The 18,915-nt window shown below is 48.5% G+C and overlaps 1 protein-coding gene and 1 pseudogene across 5 annotated transcripts in view; one reads left to right on the top strand and one right to left on the bottom strand.

Moving 5' to 3' along the window:
- The first annotated feature begins 382 nt into the window (after positions 1–382).
- On the top strand, positions 383–5,171 carry LOC147062799 (calcium-binding and coiled-coil domain-containing protein 1-like; annotated as a pseudogene). Its single transcript, XR_015067328.1, has 11 exons — positions 383–512; positions 585–854; positions 1,526–1,590; positions 1,657–1,778; positions 1,846–2,094; positions 2,127–2,252; positions 2,344–2,441; positions 3,204–3,282; positions 3,397–3,522; positions 3,652–3,700; positions 4,353–5,171. The product of XR_015067328.1 is annotated as a calcium-binding and coiled-coil domain-containing protein 1-like (transcript).
- Positions 5,172–10,012: 4,841 nt separating this feature from the next.
- The window catches only part of rarga (retinoic acid receptor gamma a), a 27,946-nt gene continuing 19,043 nt past the window's right edge, over positions 10,013–18,915 (bottom strand). For all 4 annotated transcript variants that reach the window (XM_085909349.1, XM_085909366.1, XM_085909357.1 and 1 more), the window contains 7 exons: positions 14,857–15,005; positions 14,577–14,718; positions 13,794–13,957; positions 13,493–13,669; positions 13,044–13,248; positions 12,806–12,964; positions 10,013–12,678 (listed from right to left, as the gene is read on the bottom strand). In XM_085909349.1, coding sequence (XP_085765475.1) covers positions 12,311–12,678; positions 12,806–12,964; positions 13,044–13,248; positions 13,493–13,669; positions 13,794–13,957; positions 14,577–14,718; positions 14,857–15,005 — 1,364 coding nt within the window. In that variant the 3' untranslated portion in view covers positions 10,013–12,310. The remainder of the gene's footprint in view (positions 12,679–12,805; positions 12,965–13,043; positions 13,249–13,492; positions 13,670–13,793; positions 13,958–14,576; positions 14,719–14,856; positions 15,006–18,915) is intronic.

Below are 18,915 nucleotides of genomic sequence, written 5' to 3'. Positions count from 1 at the left end.
GGACATCTGTCACCCGGCTCACATTGTCCACGCTATTTGTGTCATTTACTGTCTAAACCGTGGGAACTTTCTTCAATCCTCATTTGCTATGCTTGTCACCGATGCTATTTGTCTAGAAAAAGAAGTCAAGACAAACATGGGGACTCCTTTTAAAGTCCATGTGGAAGTTATAACAAGTAGGCAGAATGGGAAAACTTGGGGAAGCTGGCACGTGCTGAAGGCCCCGGCCCCACGCAGACACCTTGCGGCGTTCGTGTTGTGTCGACCAAAATCTCCCGCCGACCAATATGTCAGATGACCGCTGAGCTTTTAAGTTGTCCTTGATAGTGAAAGCCAACGCCTCCCTTCCTGTGCAAACGCAGTGCCTTTGTGTTACGTTGCCATGGAAACGGAAGCAGCGATGGAGTTCCAAAATGTGGCCCGCAGTTACTTCCCTCAAAGCAGTGGACTGCTACTACACGCTCAGCTCAGCCCACACCTGGAGCAACGGCGACGGGGTCGGCTTCTTCAAGGTACCGAGCACACGCCGCCGCCGCGACGCTTCGGTCCAAATACGCCGCCGCAAACTCTTCTTTCGTCCGCAGGCGGGCTGGTCGTCAACGAAGGACTACCAGACGTTTATTTGGGCACCGGCCCCCGCCGACTGTCAAGACCCAACATAGGTCAACTGTTGCGTTCAATTCCAGGGTACTTGTTTCCTTCTCCATCCAATTCCGCAGTTTGAAAAGTGCCACCAACAGCCGGTTCTCCGACGACTATTTCCGCTATCACCCGATTATTACTTTAATCCAAACCGATCGGATCAAAGAACTGTGGACGTAGCCACGATTGCCGTTTCAGACTTTTATTGCTTGTGAAAAAAAATACGTGTTGAACTTAGATGAGAAAGTAAAACTGATATAATGCTATCACACGAGGGTTGAATGCCTTTCATGAGGCAAGATGGTGAATGATGGGAGGGGCCAAGAGAAGTGAGCGATGGGAGGGGCCAAGAGAAGGGCTGATGAGCATGATTGAGTGTGAAGGGCACAGGTACAGCAGATGAGGCACTCACCTCTGCAGCAAAATTCGACTTATTGCCTTTGTCACTCTTCACTCAAAGACTCGCAAAACGACAAGGAATTGTGTGTGCGTGTTTTTTTTTTTTTTTTTTAATCCGTGCCCAAAAAGTGACCTTTGTTGCTGCATTGAATTATAATAGATCTCATAAACTTTGGTGTGCGTGACTTTCCTTGTGGGCTTACCCTTTGTTGGTCGAATTTGCATAAATTATTCCCCGTTAATGTGATACGGAATTATATCGGTTGCTTACTTTTCGGGTCCGGACGTAGGCAGTTCGGCAGGCGGGAGTGCGGGCGCATCGGGAAAAAAATCCATTCTATAAAAAAAGGAGAAGCAATGACAACAAGAGTAAAATATAGGAAAAAAAGCGAGAGCTCTGCAAGGAGAGACAGAGTTGGAAAGGTGAGTCGTTCTTCTCAAAAATAAAAAAATCTCTGTAAGACATCCCCTTCAATGTGTGCAGGATAAAGGAAAGCGCTTAAGAGGACAGCAGAAGAAGAGGAGGAGACGTCCAGACAGCTACTACAGGTGCCTTCTCCTACCATTGCTCCATTTTGTCTTTTTGGCTCTTCTCATGTTGCTCCGCACTTACAGCAAGCTGGAACAGACACAAGGCGACCTTCGAAGTTCGTCCAAGAAGTTGGCCCAGCGCGCTGCAACTCCAGAACACCATCAGCAACCTCAGCCAGAAACTGTCCGCGGCTCACAGGAAAGAGGTGCGTCCAAAACAAAATGCTCACAGCTCACGACAAATAGAGACGAGGCAGTTATTGTTTGGTCCAGGCGCTGGACGAGGCAACGCTGTAGGACATGAGGAGCCTGCAGGAACGTCTGGATGCGAGCGAGCGCGCCGCCGACGTCCTGAAAAACGATCTGAGCGCAACGGCCGGCCAAAGAGATCGCGGGCAGAACGAAGTGCATCGGTCTCGCCTTCAAGCTGCCCAGTTTACCTTGCAGCTAGCCGATTGCGGTCTGGCTCTGAGAGAAGGCCGAGCCTAATGGGCTCGGGAAAAGTCAAGTCTGCAGTGCAAAGCTGAGGTACAGCACACTGGAGCTTGCGGCAGAAGGCACGCGAGGATCTGGAGAACCTTACAGCCGAGATGCATACGATTGAGGAAAAGCTCCAGGAGGAGAGGACCGAGCGAGTGAAGCGGGAGGTGGAGCTCGGGAGAGAAAAGAATTGCAACAGGGTGAGAAAGACGGATGAAACAAAAAAAGAAAAAAATGCACACCTCTGCTCAAATCTTCTGACCCGTCCCGTCTTGTTGACGCCCGTCGCAGGTCCAAGTGAGCGAACTCGCGCAGGGAACTCCAGGAGCCGAAGCCCAGCCTGAGGGTCGCCCACAAGGAGAAGGAGCCACCTGCGTTTGGAAACAAAAGTAACAAGTGGCCACAGTTGTTGAATATCCTTAATGCCGCGTTTATGTTCTCTTTGTAATCAGCTGATAAGCCCCAGAGGCCACTTAATGGGTTGGTATGGATTAGCAAATAAATAGCCGTTGTCCCTTCTTCAGACGTTAAACTGCTACTTCATTCAACTGCGCTCATTATCAGCTTTAAATTTAAGTCCGGCTTTGTATCACTCTCAAGTCTCAGCGAGTCATAGATTATCGCTGGCCTATTCATAAAGCAATCGAGCGTTCAATTGGGGCGATAGCATAACGCCGTTCTTGCTAATGTCTCACTTGTTGGGCATCTTTGCGCCGTCGTTGTTGTCTTTTTAGCCGTTATTGTGCAATATAAAAGCTTTACGGCGTACTATAAATCAGAGCTTTTTCAGGGCGGCGCTGTTAAAACGCCTGCGGAGTTTTGTCGTTAGCTAAGCGCTATCGCTTCGGCCAATGCCTTTCAAAACACCCGTCCGGTTTATGTAAACGCTCTTGGCGTGCCACCTCGGGCCGGCGTCAAATAAATCCCTCCGACGGAATGGCGTTTGACGTCCGCTAGTAGTCGTAAAGCGCGTGTTTACATAACGGCAAAGGCGGCGTATTGTGTGGCGCCGGCTAGCGAGCGCAGCGTGTGTGCGTCCGCTTTATGTGTCAGACATCTGGGGGTTACGAGAGAAGCGGCGAGCGAAGCCGTGATTATGGAAGGCCCGTCGCCCCCGCCGTGTGCAATGATGGCTGTATTTCCCACCGCAGGACTTGATGGACTACATCTGTCAGTCGGAGCAAAAAATGGGAACGGCAGCCGGTGCCAAGCGGAGCGCCGCTTCCACAGGTGAATGAAGCCACATTAATCTGCCCAACACCCCGCAGATGGGAACACTAAAAGTGTTCACTTTCATTCAACGGCAACACTAAATAGCCTTCGCGATGGCTTCCCGGCTTCTAGGCGGCGCCTCGTCGGACGAGCGACGGGCCTCGCGGCCTTCGGGTCCGACCGGACCTCCGGGGACCCCGATCGCAATCAGCCGGCAGCCGGCGCCCCTCTCCTCGCCCATCCTCCTGCCCGAATCCGGTGAGACCCGAAAGCCGAGCGGCTCGGTTATGTGGCGTCGTGAAAACGGCATATGGCGCCGCACCTGCTAACACACATCAACCTCATGTGCCGCTTACTTTGTTCATAACTCTTTTTGTATCCGTGTAGGAGGAAGAAGGATCGGCGCTGCTTGCGGATCACACGGACACAATCTAAGGTGAGACACACAAGCAGATATCAAATCATTACGCATGAAAATGTCAGTACAAACAAAAAAACAAGTTTGATACCGATTTCAGAAGCGGAAGCGCACTTCGTAAAATATAGCACTTGTATATTTACTTTCGTCTTCAAAAATAGGGGCATGAATAAACTAAAGCTACTTGCTATCAGAAAGAAAAAAAAAAGTCGTTTGTCGCCGCTCGGCACAAATGACAATAACTCAAGCACGTGCGCGGGGCGAAAGTTGAAATGTCCTATTTTGCCTTTAGGCCGAGGCAGTAAATTTTGTGCGCGGAGCAAGACAACAAGGGCCTCACGGGAAGCTCCACTCCAGAATAGAATAGAGATTTATCGTCATCATTGCACAGCAGTCACAAACACTTTGAGCAGCTCTTGATTTAGCAGTATAAATCTAAAAAGGGATTTCATGTACGTACACACGTGCACGGGCCAGTTACCGATTCTGTGGTTGTTTACCGGGGCTTTAAAAAGTCAAGGCTTCAATTCCCGCCAAAACCGTTTGACAGTAGTAATGAGCTTTTTTTTTTTTTATTCCTTTTTTTTTTTTTTTTTGAACTTGTAAACAGCTGCATCACGGAACGATTCGTCTCTGCCGCTAATGACAAAAGGGCGGCCCGTTTTTTCAGAGAACGGAGGGATGAGCAGTGCCAGAACCTTAGATGTCAGATAGGGGAACCCGATGAGATCATGTCAAGCTTTCCCAGTTGCAGAGGTCAGACGACAAAGGGAGCACAATTGAATCTTTGGAGTGACAACGTTTCCGTTTGCATTATTGACGCCATATTAAAATGAACATTTCTTTTGAACAAGCCTACAAATTTGCCCCCTGTCACGCTGACTTGATTTAAACATGAGCAATGCATCACACTTTATGAGCCCGCCGCTTGATTTGTGTGTACAAGCTCACTCGGCAAAGTAATTAGTGAACCCAGCCAGCGGGAAGACGCAGCCGAGTAAAAAGTAACATATTTCTCCTTGAAATATAGCCCAGCAAAAGGATAAAGAATCCCAAAATGGTGGAATTAAGTGCCTCCACTAAATTGTACCTCACACATCTGGGCCTCAACACCCAAAAAAAAGATTTCTCCAATGAATTCCAAGCTCACTAATGCACACAGACAAAACGGCGGCAATTATTTATGGTGACAGGGTGAGTATGGCCGCAAGATGAAAGTTTTGAATATGTGCTCGTAAAAGAAGTTGAGGCTTGGGGGGGGCAAGATGGGAGGACAAGGGGACAGATAAGTTGACAGCAGGCCGTAGCAATGATTTACCTGCGGGGGTGTCGCGCCGTCACGGGCCAATTTTCAGCATCATTAAAGCCCGCCCGCCCGCGCTCGCTAGCTCTGCCTCTCAGACACTCCCTCCATCCGTCCGTCCGTCCGTCTAACCTTTTGCAACCACACTCTGCTCACCTTTTGAACACTCTGCCACCCCCCCCCCTTTTCCCATCAGTGAATACGGCGCTATGGACATTCCTCACGTGAGAAGCAGCAGCTCTTCCATTATTTCTCCACAGACTCAATGGTGATATGCAATCTTGGGGGTTTTTTTTGGGAGGGGGCGTTTATGATATGGGGGGGGGGGGCTTAAGACCCGGGTGGACAGAGCGGGCGTTTAGGCTCCGTTTGGCAGGTTGTAGCCCAACGCCTCGTCTTGAATCATCGCTACGTGGAGAGCTTTACGGCGGATGTTATGTCGTTTTTATGACATTTGTGATTAGGAGTCATGACAGGCGGCGTAATTATGATGTTTTGTGCGGGGCCGCTCCCCGCTGAAAATCATGGCAACGCTCCCTCGCAAGCATTAAATTCTCCCCATCGCTGCTTTGAATGCCAGTCGTGACGGCATAAAGCATTCGTACGGCATGGCGCTCAAATTATTTGGCAGGGAGGCGTGACGTTATATCGCGCCCAACGTTTGAAAATGCACGCCCGTTAAAGAAAAAAAAAACAAAAAAAAAAACGTTTTTTTGCAATCAAACGCTCGTTGAACAGATTAAAGTTGACGGCAACTTTGTTTGAATAACTTTTAACGCCATGGGTCTGGCCTTCATTGGCATTCACACGGCTCAAAATTTGCACCTGAATAATTCAAGAGCGCTCTGATGAAAGAAAATCTTTCTCATCACGTGCTGTCAGCATGTTCCCCCGAGGCCCTGTGGCAAGATAGTGCCTAGTAAAAAATCTTTTTTGTCATAAAGTGCTGCAATTAAGCTGAATTTGGACGGAGGCAAAAGGGAGCCGACAAAAACAAAAAAAAAGAACGGGACGTTCAGACCAATTCAGCCCTCAGTCAATTAACAAAATATAGCCAAATGCCCCCCCACATGTTGATCTTAAATCCTCACGCATTGCGTGCTGTGTCCACATTTTTGTTCTTATAAGATTTTTTTAATGCAGATATTTTGCAGTGTGGTTGGTTTTATTATAAGGCAAGAATAGCACATAATGTGCAAAAGAAATGGATTTTAATGTTTAATCATCTTGTGGCGGGATTATTGAAAAGGGAGCAGCCGCTTTAGTGGGCCAATTTCTCGTTGTCATTTTGCTTTGAAAAGCACACGGCGTTTTTTTGGAAGGGGGCGGGGGTCACAACAGGAGGTGGGTTGCGATTTGTTTTGGAATTGTGTTCATCCCGCCATGTATGTGGCCATGTCTGGGATTCTTGTCTAATAAAAATCTTTGATATATCTAAATAGGCCTGATGCGTCTTATTCTGATATTTTTTGGCGCCAGCCGCATTTCACTGGCAATTACCGCTGCCATTTTGTTTTCCACATTCCCTTCTGGCTTCAAACATGCAAGGTGTGCGAAGGTCCCATCCCCTACCCGGGGCCGACCTCCTGCTCTTCCTCATCGTCACCTTCATCCTCACGCCTCGCTGCTCCACTTGACGGTCGCCTCCTCTTTTTTTTTTTTCTTTTTTGGGGGGGGGGGATTTTTTTTCCCAAGCGCACTCCCTTCGTCTTGAGTGCGGGGTGACGATAGCTAATTATAAAATCAATGATGCCGGGCTGCCTAGTTTACAGCCCCCTCTAAAACCTTAACTGGGAAATCACTGTGGGATTGATGACTCCCTCACTCTTTATCTCTTTTAATTAGAAATGTAAAAGATATGAAAGAGCCAGAGGCCAGAACACATCTCGGAGTTTTTTTATGATCCCGCCTCCTCCTGCCCAAATCACCTCTTCCCTCTACCTGGGCCTTGTTTATTTCCTCTGCCTTCCTTCATTTTCCCTCCCTTGCTGGCACACCCTCCCTCCATCGTCGCCCGCCGCTTCTCCATCACTTGTTCCATTACCCTTTCTTTAAGATGGCCCGCGCTCACGCGCACGCACGTACGGAGGAAGGCGTTAAATTTATGGTCTTTGCACTTGAGAGCGTTGCTCACCTTCCCCTCACCTCTCTCGTCTCTTTTCCCTTGACTGAGCCGCAACCCCGGCCGGGCGCGTTTGTAACAAATGAGGAGCACGTCCCGTCTGCCGAGCGCCGGCTGTAAAACCAGGTGGCGTCACGCGGAACGACCCCGACGCGGCCCGACATCCCGTATGACACGCGTGTCTCGGGGTCGCTCTGAGTCTTCGTATCGCGTCGGGGGCTTTATCGGGGTCAAAGGTTATCCGACATTCCACTGGCAATATTTAGCTTCCGGAAGCTTCGTCGGCTAACTTGATAGTCGCTCGCCTTTGCTTTTGTCGCGTTCCCGACGAGCCCAAATTTGAAGCCCCGTCAAAACAATGCGCATCCGCTGCGTCTCCCCAAGCATCATTTTTCAGGAAAACAAAAACAGCAAGAGAGGTGATCGGCTAACGTTAGCGTTGACAGCTGGTCTAAGATTGCTTGGCCATTGGCGACAATAACAAAAATCCATGAGGTCAGTGACTCACCAATAGAATCCATTGTCAGGAAATATTAAAGCGACCACATTTGGACAACGGATGTTTGCTATCCAAATTCATTTAAGCACGACAATGCTAACGCAAGCGTGCCAAACTGATTTGGAAATCTCGGCTCAGGCCTTTCCGTGTTTGCTGGCGGGGAATTTTCCCCACATTCCCTAAACATGCGTGTTGGCTTCATTCATTGTATGTCTGTCTAGATGTGCCCTTTGATTGACAGGCGACCAGTCCAGGGTCTCACCCCAAATTAGCTGGGACAAGCCACCCACAGCTTCCTAATGGTGAGCTTATCGGTGGCCAAAAACAACATTTGAATGCTCTTTGCCCTTCACAATCCTTTTGTTCCCCACTTCTACTTCACAGATAATCAAGTACGGCCAGGTCTGTGTGTGCATGCCTCTTTTAAAGCCCCCCCCCCCCTCACCCAGTCCTCCTCCTCCCTCTGGTTACCGTGGCAACCCCCTTCCAGGGGCTTGGTATATGAGGCCATTTGATTGTTCCTTGTAAAATAGTGTATAATGTATGGGCCTTATTTTAATTTGAGTCTGGCATTATTGATCTGTCTTTAATGATAGTTAATTAAAGCAATCATATAATTGATAGAATCTCATCGCTGTTTATCACCCTGCTCTATCTATTAATAAAATCAAGGTGAGGCGTTTGTATCTGAATGGCACGCTGGGGCTATGGGGTGGGGGGGGTAAAAATAAAAATAAAAAAGATGTTTACTACAAGTATAGCCGCTCGGCTCCTTTGAGAATTTATGGGAATATCAAAATAAACGGATCTGATCAGCTGAGATGTGCGTTGTAAAGTTTGCGCTAAGCGCATAAATCGTGATTACTGACGTGACATTTACGCAGGCCATCACAAAGGCTGCCTTTATTCATTTGCTTCTTGCTGATGTACTTTGGACAAACATTTAAAAGGTGCGTTTGTGACAAGCGTGATACGGTTTAACTTTAAGGCCCTGATGTCCTATAATTTGTCAGAGATTGGGTGTCAGATCTCGGAGGACTCCGCTATCTTATCTCATAAAAACAAACACCACGCTCGGACCAGATTGAGTATCGCTCGGGCGTCTCCGGCCTCTGGAATCAATCAAATTTGGGACATTTCCCTGCCGAGGCTTGACTATTCCGATTTACAATTGACTTCCCGCTCTATATATCTCATCCATACATACACATACGTATCTCCCCTTTTATTTGCACGTTTGACCTTTTCCACAAGTGTCGCCGCACCTATCGCAGGAGCTGCTCTATTGCACGGCGTGCTTAAATTCAAGTCATAAATCACCGCACCGGGGGCAAGTGTAGCTCCTCGGAGCTAGCGGAGCGCTCCATCTTTGAGACGAAACTAGAGCGGAGCCAAAACGTGAGTGAAGCTGCGATGGAGGCCTATTAATGCTAGCGGCTGCCTTCCTTCCTTCCTTACAAGCGCAGCTGAACAAGCATCAAGAGCAGAGCTTTATCTGATGTCCTTGTTCACCAGGCGCTTGTGATTTATGAGCCACTGCACCCACTTCCCCACATGACCTTAGCACCCATGCAGCTTTTTTTTTTCCCCCCTCCACACACAGCTCGAGGGCCCAGTCATGGTGCACGACTGCCCTCTAGTGGCCAAACCTGTTCACGTCTGCTCGAATGCACTGCTCAAGAAAAAGTGAAGATACTTGTGGAAAAGGGAGAAGGACCAATTCAACTCACTACTTAAGTAAAGATAATAATGACAGACTCCGAGATGTATTTCAATAGTTAGAGTATTACCGTTAATTATATTTGTTTTGATAAAACACACCAAAAAAAGAAAAAAATAATGTGTTGAATTGTTTGGTAGGGTTTGTTGGGTCAACTTGGTCCAATTTTAAACCCGAATATCGTTGTTTTTAAGATCTTATGTCTTCATATATTCGAATTTTCAAATGCACACAGAAAAGATACAAGCCTTTAACACAAAAAAAAACATACGGTAATATGGTTTCTTTCAGCCCCACCCTCGCCAAAGGACTGTTGGGCATAAAAATTGCATTTCAAAGATGGGGACAAAAAAGTAACATTATTTCCCAGAACTCATGTGTTGGCAAAAGTCAACTTTATAAAAGATTATTAATATACTGCCACATGCGTGTCATTCAAATTTCCAAATGAATAGGCTGGTTCACTCACCTGTGGCTGAGTGAATGAATCTTTGTTGTTGATGTTGCTTTTGAGTTTGCTCTTCTTCACAATTCCAGCCTGGGGTTTGGAGGCACTGGTGAGCAATGTCTGCCACCCTGTGGTTGACACTGGCATGACATCTTTCAATGGCTGAAGCCAATCCAATGCCAAAACCATCCATCCAACCATCATCAATCCATTCAAAAAAATGTCCATAAGTCTCACAAAAGTAGTTTATTGTGCCTCTTATTGTTTATATGGCTTTTCTTTGTATAACAAGAGTTGGCATAAACAATGGGTACACAACACATTGTCCATGTTGAAAAAAGTAGAACGATGACAACAGCATCGTCTCAAATGTTCTTCCTGCGTCAACACAATGTTACCATGGTAACAGCCCAGCAGAAAGTCATCACACAAAAGACACTTGAGTGCGCGACAGCACCGTAACAGCGGATATCCTATGGCTGAAAATCACACTCGCGCGCAGCTAGCCCAAAGTCATTCATACTTGTTGGAGAGAAGTTTTACAAAGTCTTTTCTTTTTTTTTTTTACAACTATTCATACACCTGATCTGACAAATGTGAGGGAGAAATTGCTAGCATCACCTACAACTCGGCTAACTCGGCGTTGGAGTGACCAAGCGTCCTTGAGCAAGGCGGTTAACCCTCATTTGCTCTCAGTGTGAATGAATGAATGAATGAATGAATGAATGAATGAATGAATGAATGAATGAATGAATGAATGAATGAATGTGCGGCCTTGTAAAGCGCTCTGGGCAGCATGTGGTGAGATAACGTGTCATATACCGTAAATGCACCGATAGAGGTTTGTTTGGTTTGCGTTTTATTGATTTTTTTTTTTTGGGCCGTTATTGTTGTTAAAAGTTTCAGAGTCACTGATCTCAAACATTTACATGCACGGTAGAAGAAAGGATATTTATGAAAACCAATATCAGCGCGTTTGTGTGTCACTTCCAGCTAATGTGTATAAAAAGGATCGTCTCCCCAACAGTACGCAAAATTCACATCAACTCAAAATGTGGTATGAATAATTTTGGGCTTCACCAAACACACATCCACGCACGACTGGAAAAATGAGGAGACCCGCCCGCCCACATTCACGCCACGGGCCCTCTCGTCTCATCGCTACAGTTCATATTGCTTGAAAGAGAAGACGAAAAGTCAGATTGTGTAGATCAGCTGCTTTTCCCCACCAAATGCCACCTTTTGGCAGGCAAGATTAAAAATAGAGAAATGATACATATGAACACAAAGTCCTACAACGTTGAAAGAGAAGTGAGGATATATTCAAGAAATGATAATAGAACCATGGCTTTTTGGGATGAGAAGGCGTGCGTGCGGCCCAAGCAGAACCGGGCCGGGCCGGGCCAGGCCAGGGTGGGGCTCACCTTGTATACGCACGCCAAGGGGTGGAGCTCATTGAAAGGGGGTCAAGAAAACACACGTAAATATTGCCTCTTCCTAGTGCCCGCGAGCAGCTAGTGTTTGGTCCTCGCCGAAAAGCCCTGAGTCTTAAGTCCAAAAGTTTCCTGCTTTGCACTTGCATATGTGTGTCGGATTTGTTTTGTTTGGCGTGCCTGCCGACATCATTGGGGGGGAAAAAAAAGCTTGATTGTATTGCCGGTCAAACATGCCAAATGTCTTGTACAAAAGTGCTACATGTACGACCGGGTCACGTGTAAATCTGCAACAGCTGAAAGAAGAGCGCCCCCCCCCCACACACACACACACACTCCAAAAAAATGACTTTGGCACAACAATGAATTCAAAAATGGCGGCAGAGTAAAATACAGGCCAAATATGTGAGTTGTGACAACACGGTTTTGATCAACACTGATGGCCACAGTGAGTCGCTTCGACCCATCACCATAAAAAAAAAAAAAAAAAAAAAAAAAATCCTATTCAACTGTTACGGAAGACCCAGCCTGCAAAATCGGAATATCCTCTTAGGAAAGCTCTTCAAAAGAAAGCAGGATATAAACAAATCAAGACAAAACGATAATGGTAATATATATATATATACGTATGGAATTTCATAAACTGAGATAGCAAGAACCACAAAAACAAAAGGTTACATCATTTCATTTGGTTTTGCCTTGTACTCACTTGTGTTTGTTTTGAGAAATGTGCTTTGTCCGCACAAACACACACAAACACACGCACACACAAGTGTGTGTGTGTGTGTGTATGGCATGAGAGCTTTGCTTTTTTTCATCATGTAACATCCCGCTTGGCCTTGACAAGAGTTTGTGCGGCGTTTTGTTCCCTCCTTGGCTCGATGTGTCTGGAGTTCATTTGTCATGGAGCGTGTGGGCCACATTTTAATGCTTCTCAAGTCCACCGTGGAGGACGTTAGGGCGCAGGAGGGTGGAAGGCCAGCTTTTTATTAACGTCGGAGATGGAGTGGCGCGATCTTGAAGCTTGTGTGTGTGTATGTGTGTGTGTGTGTGTGTTTATGTGTGTGTATCATCAATCAGTGCATGTGTATGAAATGGTGTGTTCATTGAGCCCTCGGTACAAGGCCTTTCCTGTTGCCGTCTAAATCGATGGCATCCAGAACCCCCCACTGCTCGCCATCGCTGTCCGAGGCCCTGTCTCTCTCTTCGTCGTCGTCGTCTTCCTCTTCTTCCTCCTCCGGCGACGGCTCGCTGCCGTTCTCTGCGGCCCAGCTGTCGTCCTCGTCCTCGAATTCCTGCTTCAGCACCAAAGCGGGGGTCGGTTGAGGAGGTGGCGGCGGCGCCGGCGCCGGCGGGCTGTCGTTGCGTTCCGTTTGGTCCTCGAAAGCCTCCGGGTTCTCCAGCATCTCCCTGATCAGAGGAGGCATCGGGCCTGGGATTTCCATTTTCAGGGTGATGGCTCTCTCCGCACCTAAAAAATATGGCCGTCTCATGTTGTGACTCAACGATAAAGCTCAATCTAGTTTGGATTTCGCGGTGGTGTATCACAATTTGGGTGTTTGTTTTTTTTCAATTGAAGAATATTTCGTCGTCTTTACCTTTGGTGCTGATGCCCCTGAGGTCCGTAATCTTCATGAGCATGCGGGGGAACATGTGGGGCTTGTTGGGGCGACGGCGGCGGGCGTAAATCTTTAGCGCCTCCAGCAGAGGCTCTTGCAGCTTGTCCACTTTCTGAGGTTCCTCCAGATCCATACGATCTGATGAGAAAACAAGCCCTTTGCGTTTTACTTTACAATACATAAGGTAGACAGACGTGGTGGGACGGTGCTGCAGTACCTCCACAAATGAGGCAGATGGCGCTGAGGAGACCGGTTTCGGTGTCATCCATCTCTAGAGGTAAAAGCTGGCCGGCAAAGGCAAACACTAAGTCGGTCAGCGGTCCAAAACCAGCGTTGTGCATCTGAGTCCGGTTCAGAGTCAGCCCGTCGGAGAAGGTCATGGTGTCCTGTTCCGGAGTGTAGCGTGTGCAGATCCTCAGCATCTGGGAAGGGAGGGGGGGGGGAGGGGGGTTAGCGCTCGTTTCTGATTGGTTCATTTCAGCAGAAATTTCCGGAAGCAAAAAAAAAAAAAAAAAAAAACGACAGATGATTCGTGCCTAACTGATCTCATAACATTACACTGCAAGGTCAACGCTCGACGACGTCCACCAGGTGGCGGTATTTCTTCAAAGCAGAACCAGCCACATAACAGCGCAAGTCAAGAAGATGGGCGGAGTGGCGGCTCACCAGAATGTCCAGGCAGGCAGACTTGAGGAGGGTGATCTGGTCAGCGATGGTGAGGGTGGTGAAACCCGGCAGCCGTTTGGCAAATTCCACAATTTTAATGATGCACTTGGTGGACAGCTCGCTGAATTTGTCCCACAGACCCAGATCGAGCTGGACGCGATGGTCTGAGCTGGAGTTCTGAACACATGCAAACCAATCATCAGTGTGTGTGTGTGTGTGTGTGTGTGTGTGTGTGTGTGTGTGTGTGTGTGTGTGTGTGTGTGTGTGTGTGTGTCTGTGCGTGCGTGTGTGTGTGTCTTACGGTGGTGTATTTGCCCAGTTGGCCGAGCGACGGGAAAGTTTCTTGATGAGCTTTGCTGACTTTATTGACCAGCTCCTCAAGCTCTCCGCTGAGCTCATAGCTCTCGGGGAGCACCACCTCCTCCTTCACGTCCTTCTTCTTCTTGTTTCTGTCATTGCGTACCGCTAAATGAAAAAGAGAGAAAGTTTCTTTGTGATGAACAAGACCGGAGCTTTGTGTTGTTGCGGAAACGGGAGCCGGCGGACATCACCCTTAACGCTATCAACATATTTCCTTTAGCGCAGCTCGCACGTTAGCTATCTGGGCTTTATCGCCACGCTCTTCCCTGTCCATCTCTCTATCAATTCGATAGGCCGCTCTTCTCTCTCCCTCCTCCCATTCTTTCCTTCCTCTCAGGATATCCAGTAATAGCCGAGGCACAATGTGATCCCGGTCTTAACGTACATCCCGCGCAGAACGTTACACCCACGTCCCCGAGGCTCGCGCGACGGGCTAACAAACTACCACCCGACGGACACCCGACGGATGGCTGAAAAGCGTCTTTTTCTTTCTGCAAATGGTGTGAAGTCGCCCACCGCCGCCGCAGCGGCTCAAAATATTTTCGGTCACGTGACAGCTAGCAAATGATGCTAACTACTAGAATGACTCGGACAGTACAGGAAGTCGTTAGCCGTGACTTGAAATACACACGTGAAAATCTCAAATATAAATCAATCTTTTGAACCCTACCGCACACATTTGAAAGAATCCAAATAAATCGCCAGCAGAAAGGGTGGAACTCACCTTCCTTGGACATGCCGACCTCAAAGCACTTCTGCAACCTGCAGTATTGGCAGCGGTTGCGCGTCACCTTGTTGATCTGGCAGTTCTTGTCCCGGTGGCACGTGTACACCATGTTCTTCTGGATGCTGCGGCGAAAGAAACCCTAAAAAAGCCCGCGAGAGACGTTGGCCGTTATATCAAATGATCAGACTTGGGTATTTTGAAACGACGATGCGCTCTTTTATTTCTTCAAGAGCCGAAGCAATTTTCCAAAGGTTATAGCAGAGCGAGATCTTCTCACCTTGCAACCCTCGCAGGAGCTGACCCCGTAGTGATACCCCGAGGACTTGTCCTGGCACACAAAGCAGGGCTTGTAGACACGAGGTGGGGGAGGTGGAGATGGAGAACTGGGTACCATCTCCTCTGAGCTGGTGCTCTGGGTCTCCACCGCTATTAGAAAGGGGAGGGGGGGGGCAAGAAAAAGAGCAGAGCACATGAGCATGCCATATGTCACAAAGCGTTGCCCCCCTACGGCAATCTTCTTCAATACGTGAAACATGATGACTGCTTGGAATTGCTTTCAAGAATGAAACCACAGCCAGTGGCCATCTTCCTCTTGTTGAGTGATTGCTTTTGATTTGTGTAGAAGATTGGATGGATGGATGGATGGATGGATGGATGGATGGATGGATGGATGGATGGATGGATGGATGGATGGATGGATGGATGGATGGATGGATGGATGGATGGATGGATCATAAAAATATTTGTGAGGTGTATGCAAGGTGAGAAACCGTAAGGCCAACACGACTTTCATCTTAAATTGCTCTGTGAACAATAGCAATCATCTTCTTCTATTCTTCTTGCTGGGCCCAGTCATGACTCAAATGTGGAGCCACTTAGTCGTGAGTAATTGTGAAGCCATTTGACTGCTTTCACCTTTGATTGACAGATTTCCCAATAAGGCCAACCGGGCGTGCGACAGAGAGAGTCAAAACTGGCTGCTCATCATTCCACACGCTGACTGATGAGGACATCATCACCCACATGTTGACGTCAGTCATATGGTGACTGCCATTGTTCCGCTACATTCAATTTGAGTATTTCAAAGCAGTGAGCGGGACTGAAATCCACGCCTGTTAAGTTCCTTGACAACGCGCATAGAGCAGTAGGCCCTCTTCCCACATGCTCCCCCCCCACCACCCCTCCATGAGTGACCCTTCAACTTCAACCCCGCCTTCAACTTGCTATCTCTTTTTCTCTTGTTTCCTGGCCCTAAATTCCTGCCAGGTTTTACTAGAGGCTCCACTTTTAAAGGCGGGGCCTCCGGCCTTCACTTTATTGGGACTCGTTCACATTGGGCAGCTATTCACACTCGCGCCAGCTGTAGCTACCCGCCCGTAAAAAAAAAAAAAAAAAAAAAAAAAAGGGGGCCAATCATAAAATAGAAACTGGCAGGGAGGCTCTAAAGTTGGAACTTTTACTACAGCCACCTTCCAACCCCCTTTAGGGCTAGCCTAAACTTAACCTTCAAGAGACCCCCTTCTTCCCCTCGCTCTCACAGCCAAGGCTGCAGCAAAAAAACACCAGCTTGGCTTTTTACAAGGGAGGGAAAGACTTCAAAAAGAAGAAAGAGGGACATCAATGGAGGAATTTGATTGGGAAGGGGGAAACCGAGGGGGGGGAACTGTGAAGGAAAGTCTTGTTTAGGACCAAAGTGACCACTGGTGCCACTTGTGTGGCGTTGGCCAATGACGAGCTCATTGATGACTCTAACAGAAAGAAAGATGTCGGACATTTTTCTTCTCGTGGGCTGCGGCTCAAACATCTGCTCTTCATATAGAATTGGAACCTTCCAATTGAACTTTGTCCCTCAAAGACTTTGCTGGAGGTGGAAAATGTTCTCCATGGTTTTTTGTCAAGCTCAAATCTGAATGTTGAAGACATTGTCGGAAAGAAGCGATGTGGATGGGGGGGGGGGTAGTGACTTCTGCGTCGATAAAATCAGAAGAGCAGCAAGTGCGGCTAGATGACATCTAACAATTCTCGGACTTGCTTTGCACTCAACTCGGTCACGAGAAAGAGGAGCAGTACGTGCGGCTGCCGTCGGCTCCTTCCTCGTTCTGCTCAGCTCAGCTGATCGCTGTTTAGTAAACAAAGCCCTGGCAAATGAGAGGCCCCTTCTTATCTGCTGTTGATGGATGGATGGATGAGAGCTGAGGTGGGTGGCAAAGTTTAGGAAGTGATTGGCCGGGGCGGGATGGCCAGTTGACTTTTCGGCGAGCGGTTTCGGGCCAGGCAGGCATCGAGCGGCTTCTCCCTTTCTCCGGCCCAATGCGCAGCAGCTGATCCTATCGGCGGCCACAAAGCAAGAAACAACAATCCAGCCGCACTTAAGTGCTGCTTCGGCATCAGAAGCTTCATTAGGTGGGAATATCAAGTGACACAAATAGCTGGAGGTGACCTTCCTCTCCCGCAGGTGACTTATTTTCAATTCTAGGTCGTGCCACTTGAGCTACTTTAGCTCGCAGCAGATGGGGGAGGGGGAAGAGGAACGTGTGGACTTTTCGGTCACGCTGAAGGCGCCTGTTGTCGACTAACTGGAACTGGGAGTGTTTGTTGAGCGTGCGAGCAAAGGCGTGACTCGCGCTTGCTGTTGCAACAGCCCGCTTTGAAGCATATGACATTCTGCCAGCGCAATCGGGATGCTGAACTCGGAGGGGGGGGGGGGGTCGTTGATGGCACGCCGCTCCACAAGTTCAACCGTGCGGCACGCCGGCGTGAGAACCCGCTTCCGTGTCGTGTTCAAGGGATTGGCGTGTTCCCATTGAGGGGGGGGGGGGGGGTCTCTTCACGTCATTGCGGGGGCCTTTTTTTGTCTTTGACTTCATTAAACGCATGAGAGAAGGCCACAAAGCGGGGCTCTCTGTTCAAAAGCTGCGTGCCGGCAGAAGGGGAGCAGATTGAGAGGGAGGGGGAGAAGCAGCGGGTCGGAGGACTCGCTGGCACCTGGGCGGGCGCCCTTGGCTCTTCACCTCGTCACACGCTGCGAGTTAGGAGGCAAAAAAAACAAAACAAAGAAAGAGGAAAAGAAAGTAGCACACCCTTGCCGCGGTGCCACTTTCCACCCACATCTTCCTGACATCCCTCACAGGCCCTCGCGTACGACACACTCATTTCCTTCCCCTTTTTTGAAACCGATTTTTCCTGAGGATCTCCGTCACGGCTTTTGTGTCTGCGTCCGTGCCCCGCTTTCATTTCCCACGCCGCGCACGCGCTTTGACGCCAGCTCCGTTGCGTCACCTGCTCGCTTTCAAGTCACGAGTCTATCAAGAGTCCATTGTGTGACTTACACAAGGTTGGAGAGGGCGCACAATGCCAGTTACCCACAATGCAAGGCTGACAAATGCTTTCCAAGTGGCGAGAGGGAGAAATGTGTTGACAAGCAGGAGGGGGCCGCTTTCACGAAAGGTGCTGAGCAGTAGACGCGCTTGTCAACGGCTGTCGTGAAAATCATTTGCAGCCAAATCAGTCAAAAATAGATCTGCGGCTCCTCGGCGCCCCCCAGAGTGCTAAAAACACATTAAGCTAGCCGGCTGGCTAGACGTAGCAAAGCACACACGCTCGCACATCCGTCCAGGATTTCGCGGCAATCTGTTGGAATCAGCAGAAAGTCGTGAAACGAGAGAGACGGACGGGATCGTGGAGGCGTGATGCAAACATCACTCGGGAAGAGATTTGGTCAAACATTTTGGGTGTTTGCTGAGAGGTGCCACGCTGGCTGCAGAAACATACGCTGGCCTGACAAATGGCAGCAGATTGTGTTTACCAAAGGTAAAAAAAAAAAAAAAGACTGGCAAGTACGCAAAAAAATGATCAAAATTTATTGAAATGTATTCAAATTCATTTATTTATGCAAAAAAATATATCTTTGAATCAGCCCTGTGCCTTCAAAACACACTTTCTTGCTTTTAATACGAAGCAGACATTTGGCGAGGAGCGTTCCAAGCTGGCTTCAAACACCAAACGTTCTTGAAGAAAAACTGAGCAGGTAGACCTCTCAAAAGACTTCCGGACTTCCTCTGGCCCTCCGTGGCCCCGCCCACCTCTCACCTGTCTATCTCTGGCAAAGTCTCCGGCGCTCATTCCACGGCTATTGCTTCCTCTGCGCAACAATAGAAAGCTGGAAAAGTAGAAGTAGCGCGGCTGTGGCTCTGTCAGAGGAAGTGAGGGGAGAGCAGGATCACGTAAACAACAACACTCGTACTCGCTCCCACCCGCCGAGCAAAGCTAGCAAATACCAGGCCCCATCTGAGCGGACATGCCTTAAACTTCTTCAAACTGGGAGAAAGAGCCCAAC

Source organism: Syngnathus leptorhynchus, chromosome 1, assembly GCF_054491065.1.
Source record: "Syngnathus leptorhynchus isolate UIUO chromosome 1, UIUO_Slep, whole genome shotgun sequence".
Taxonomy (NCBI): Eukaryota; Metazoa; Chordata; class Actinopteri; order Syngnathiformes; family Syngnathidae; genus Syngnathus; species Syngnathus leptorhynchus.
Note: the sequence above shows the minus strand (reverse complement) of the source record. Positions and strands in the feature narration are given on the sequence as shown.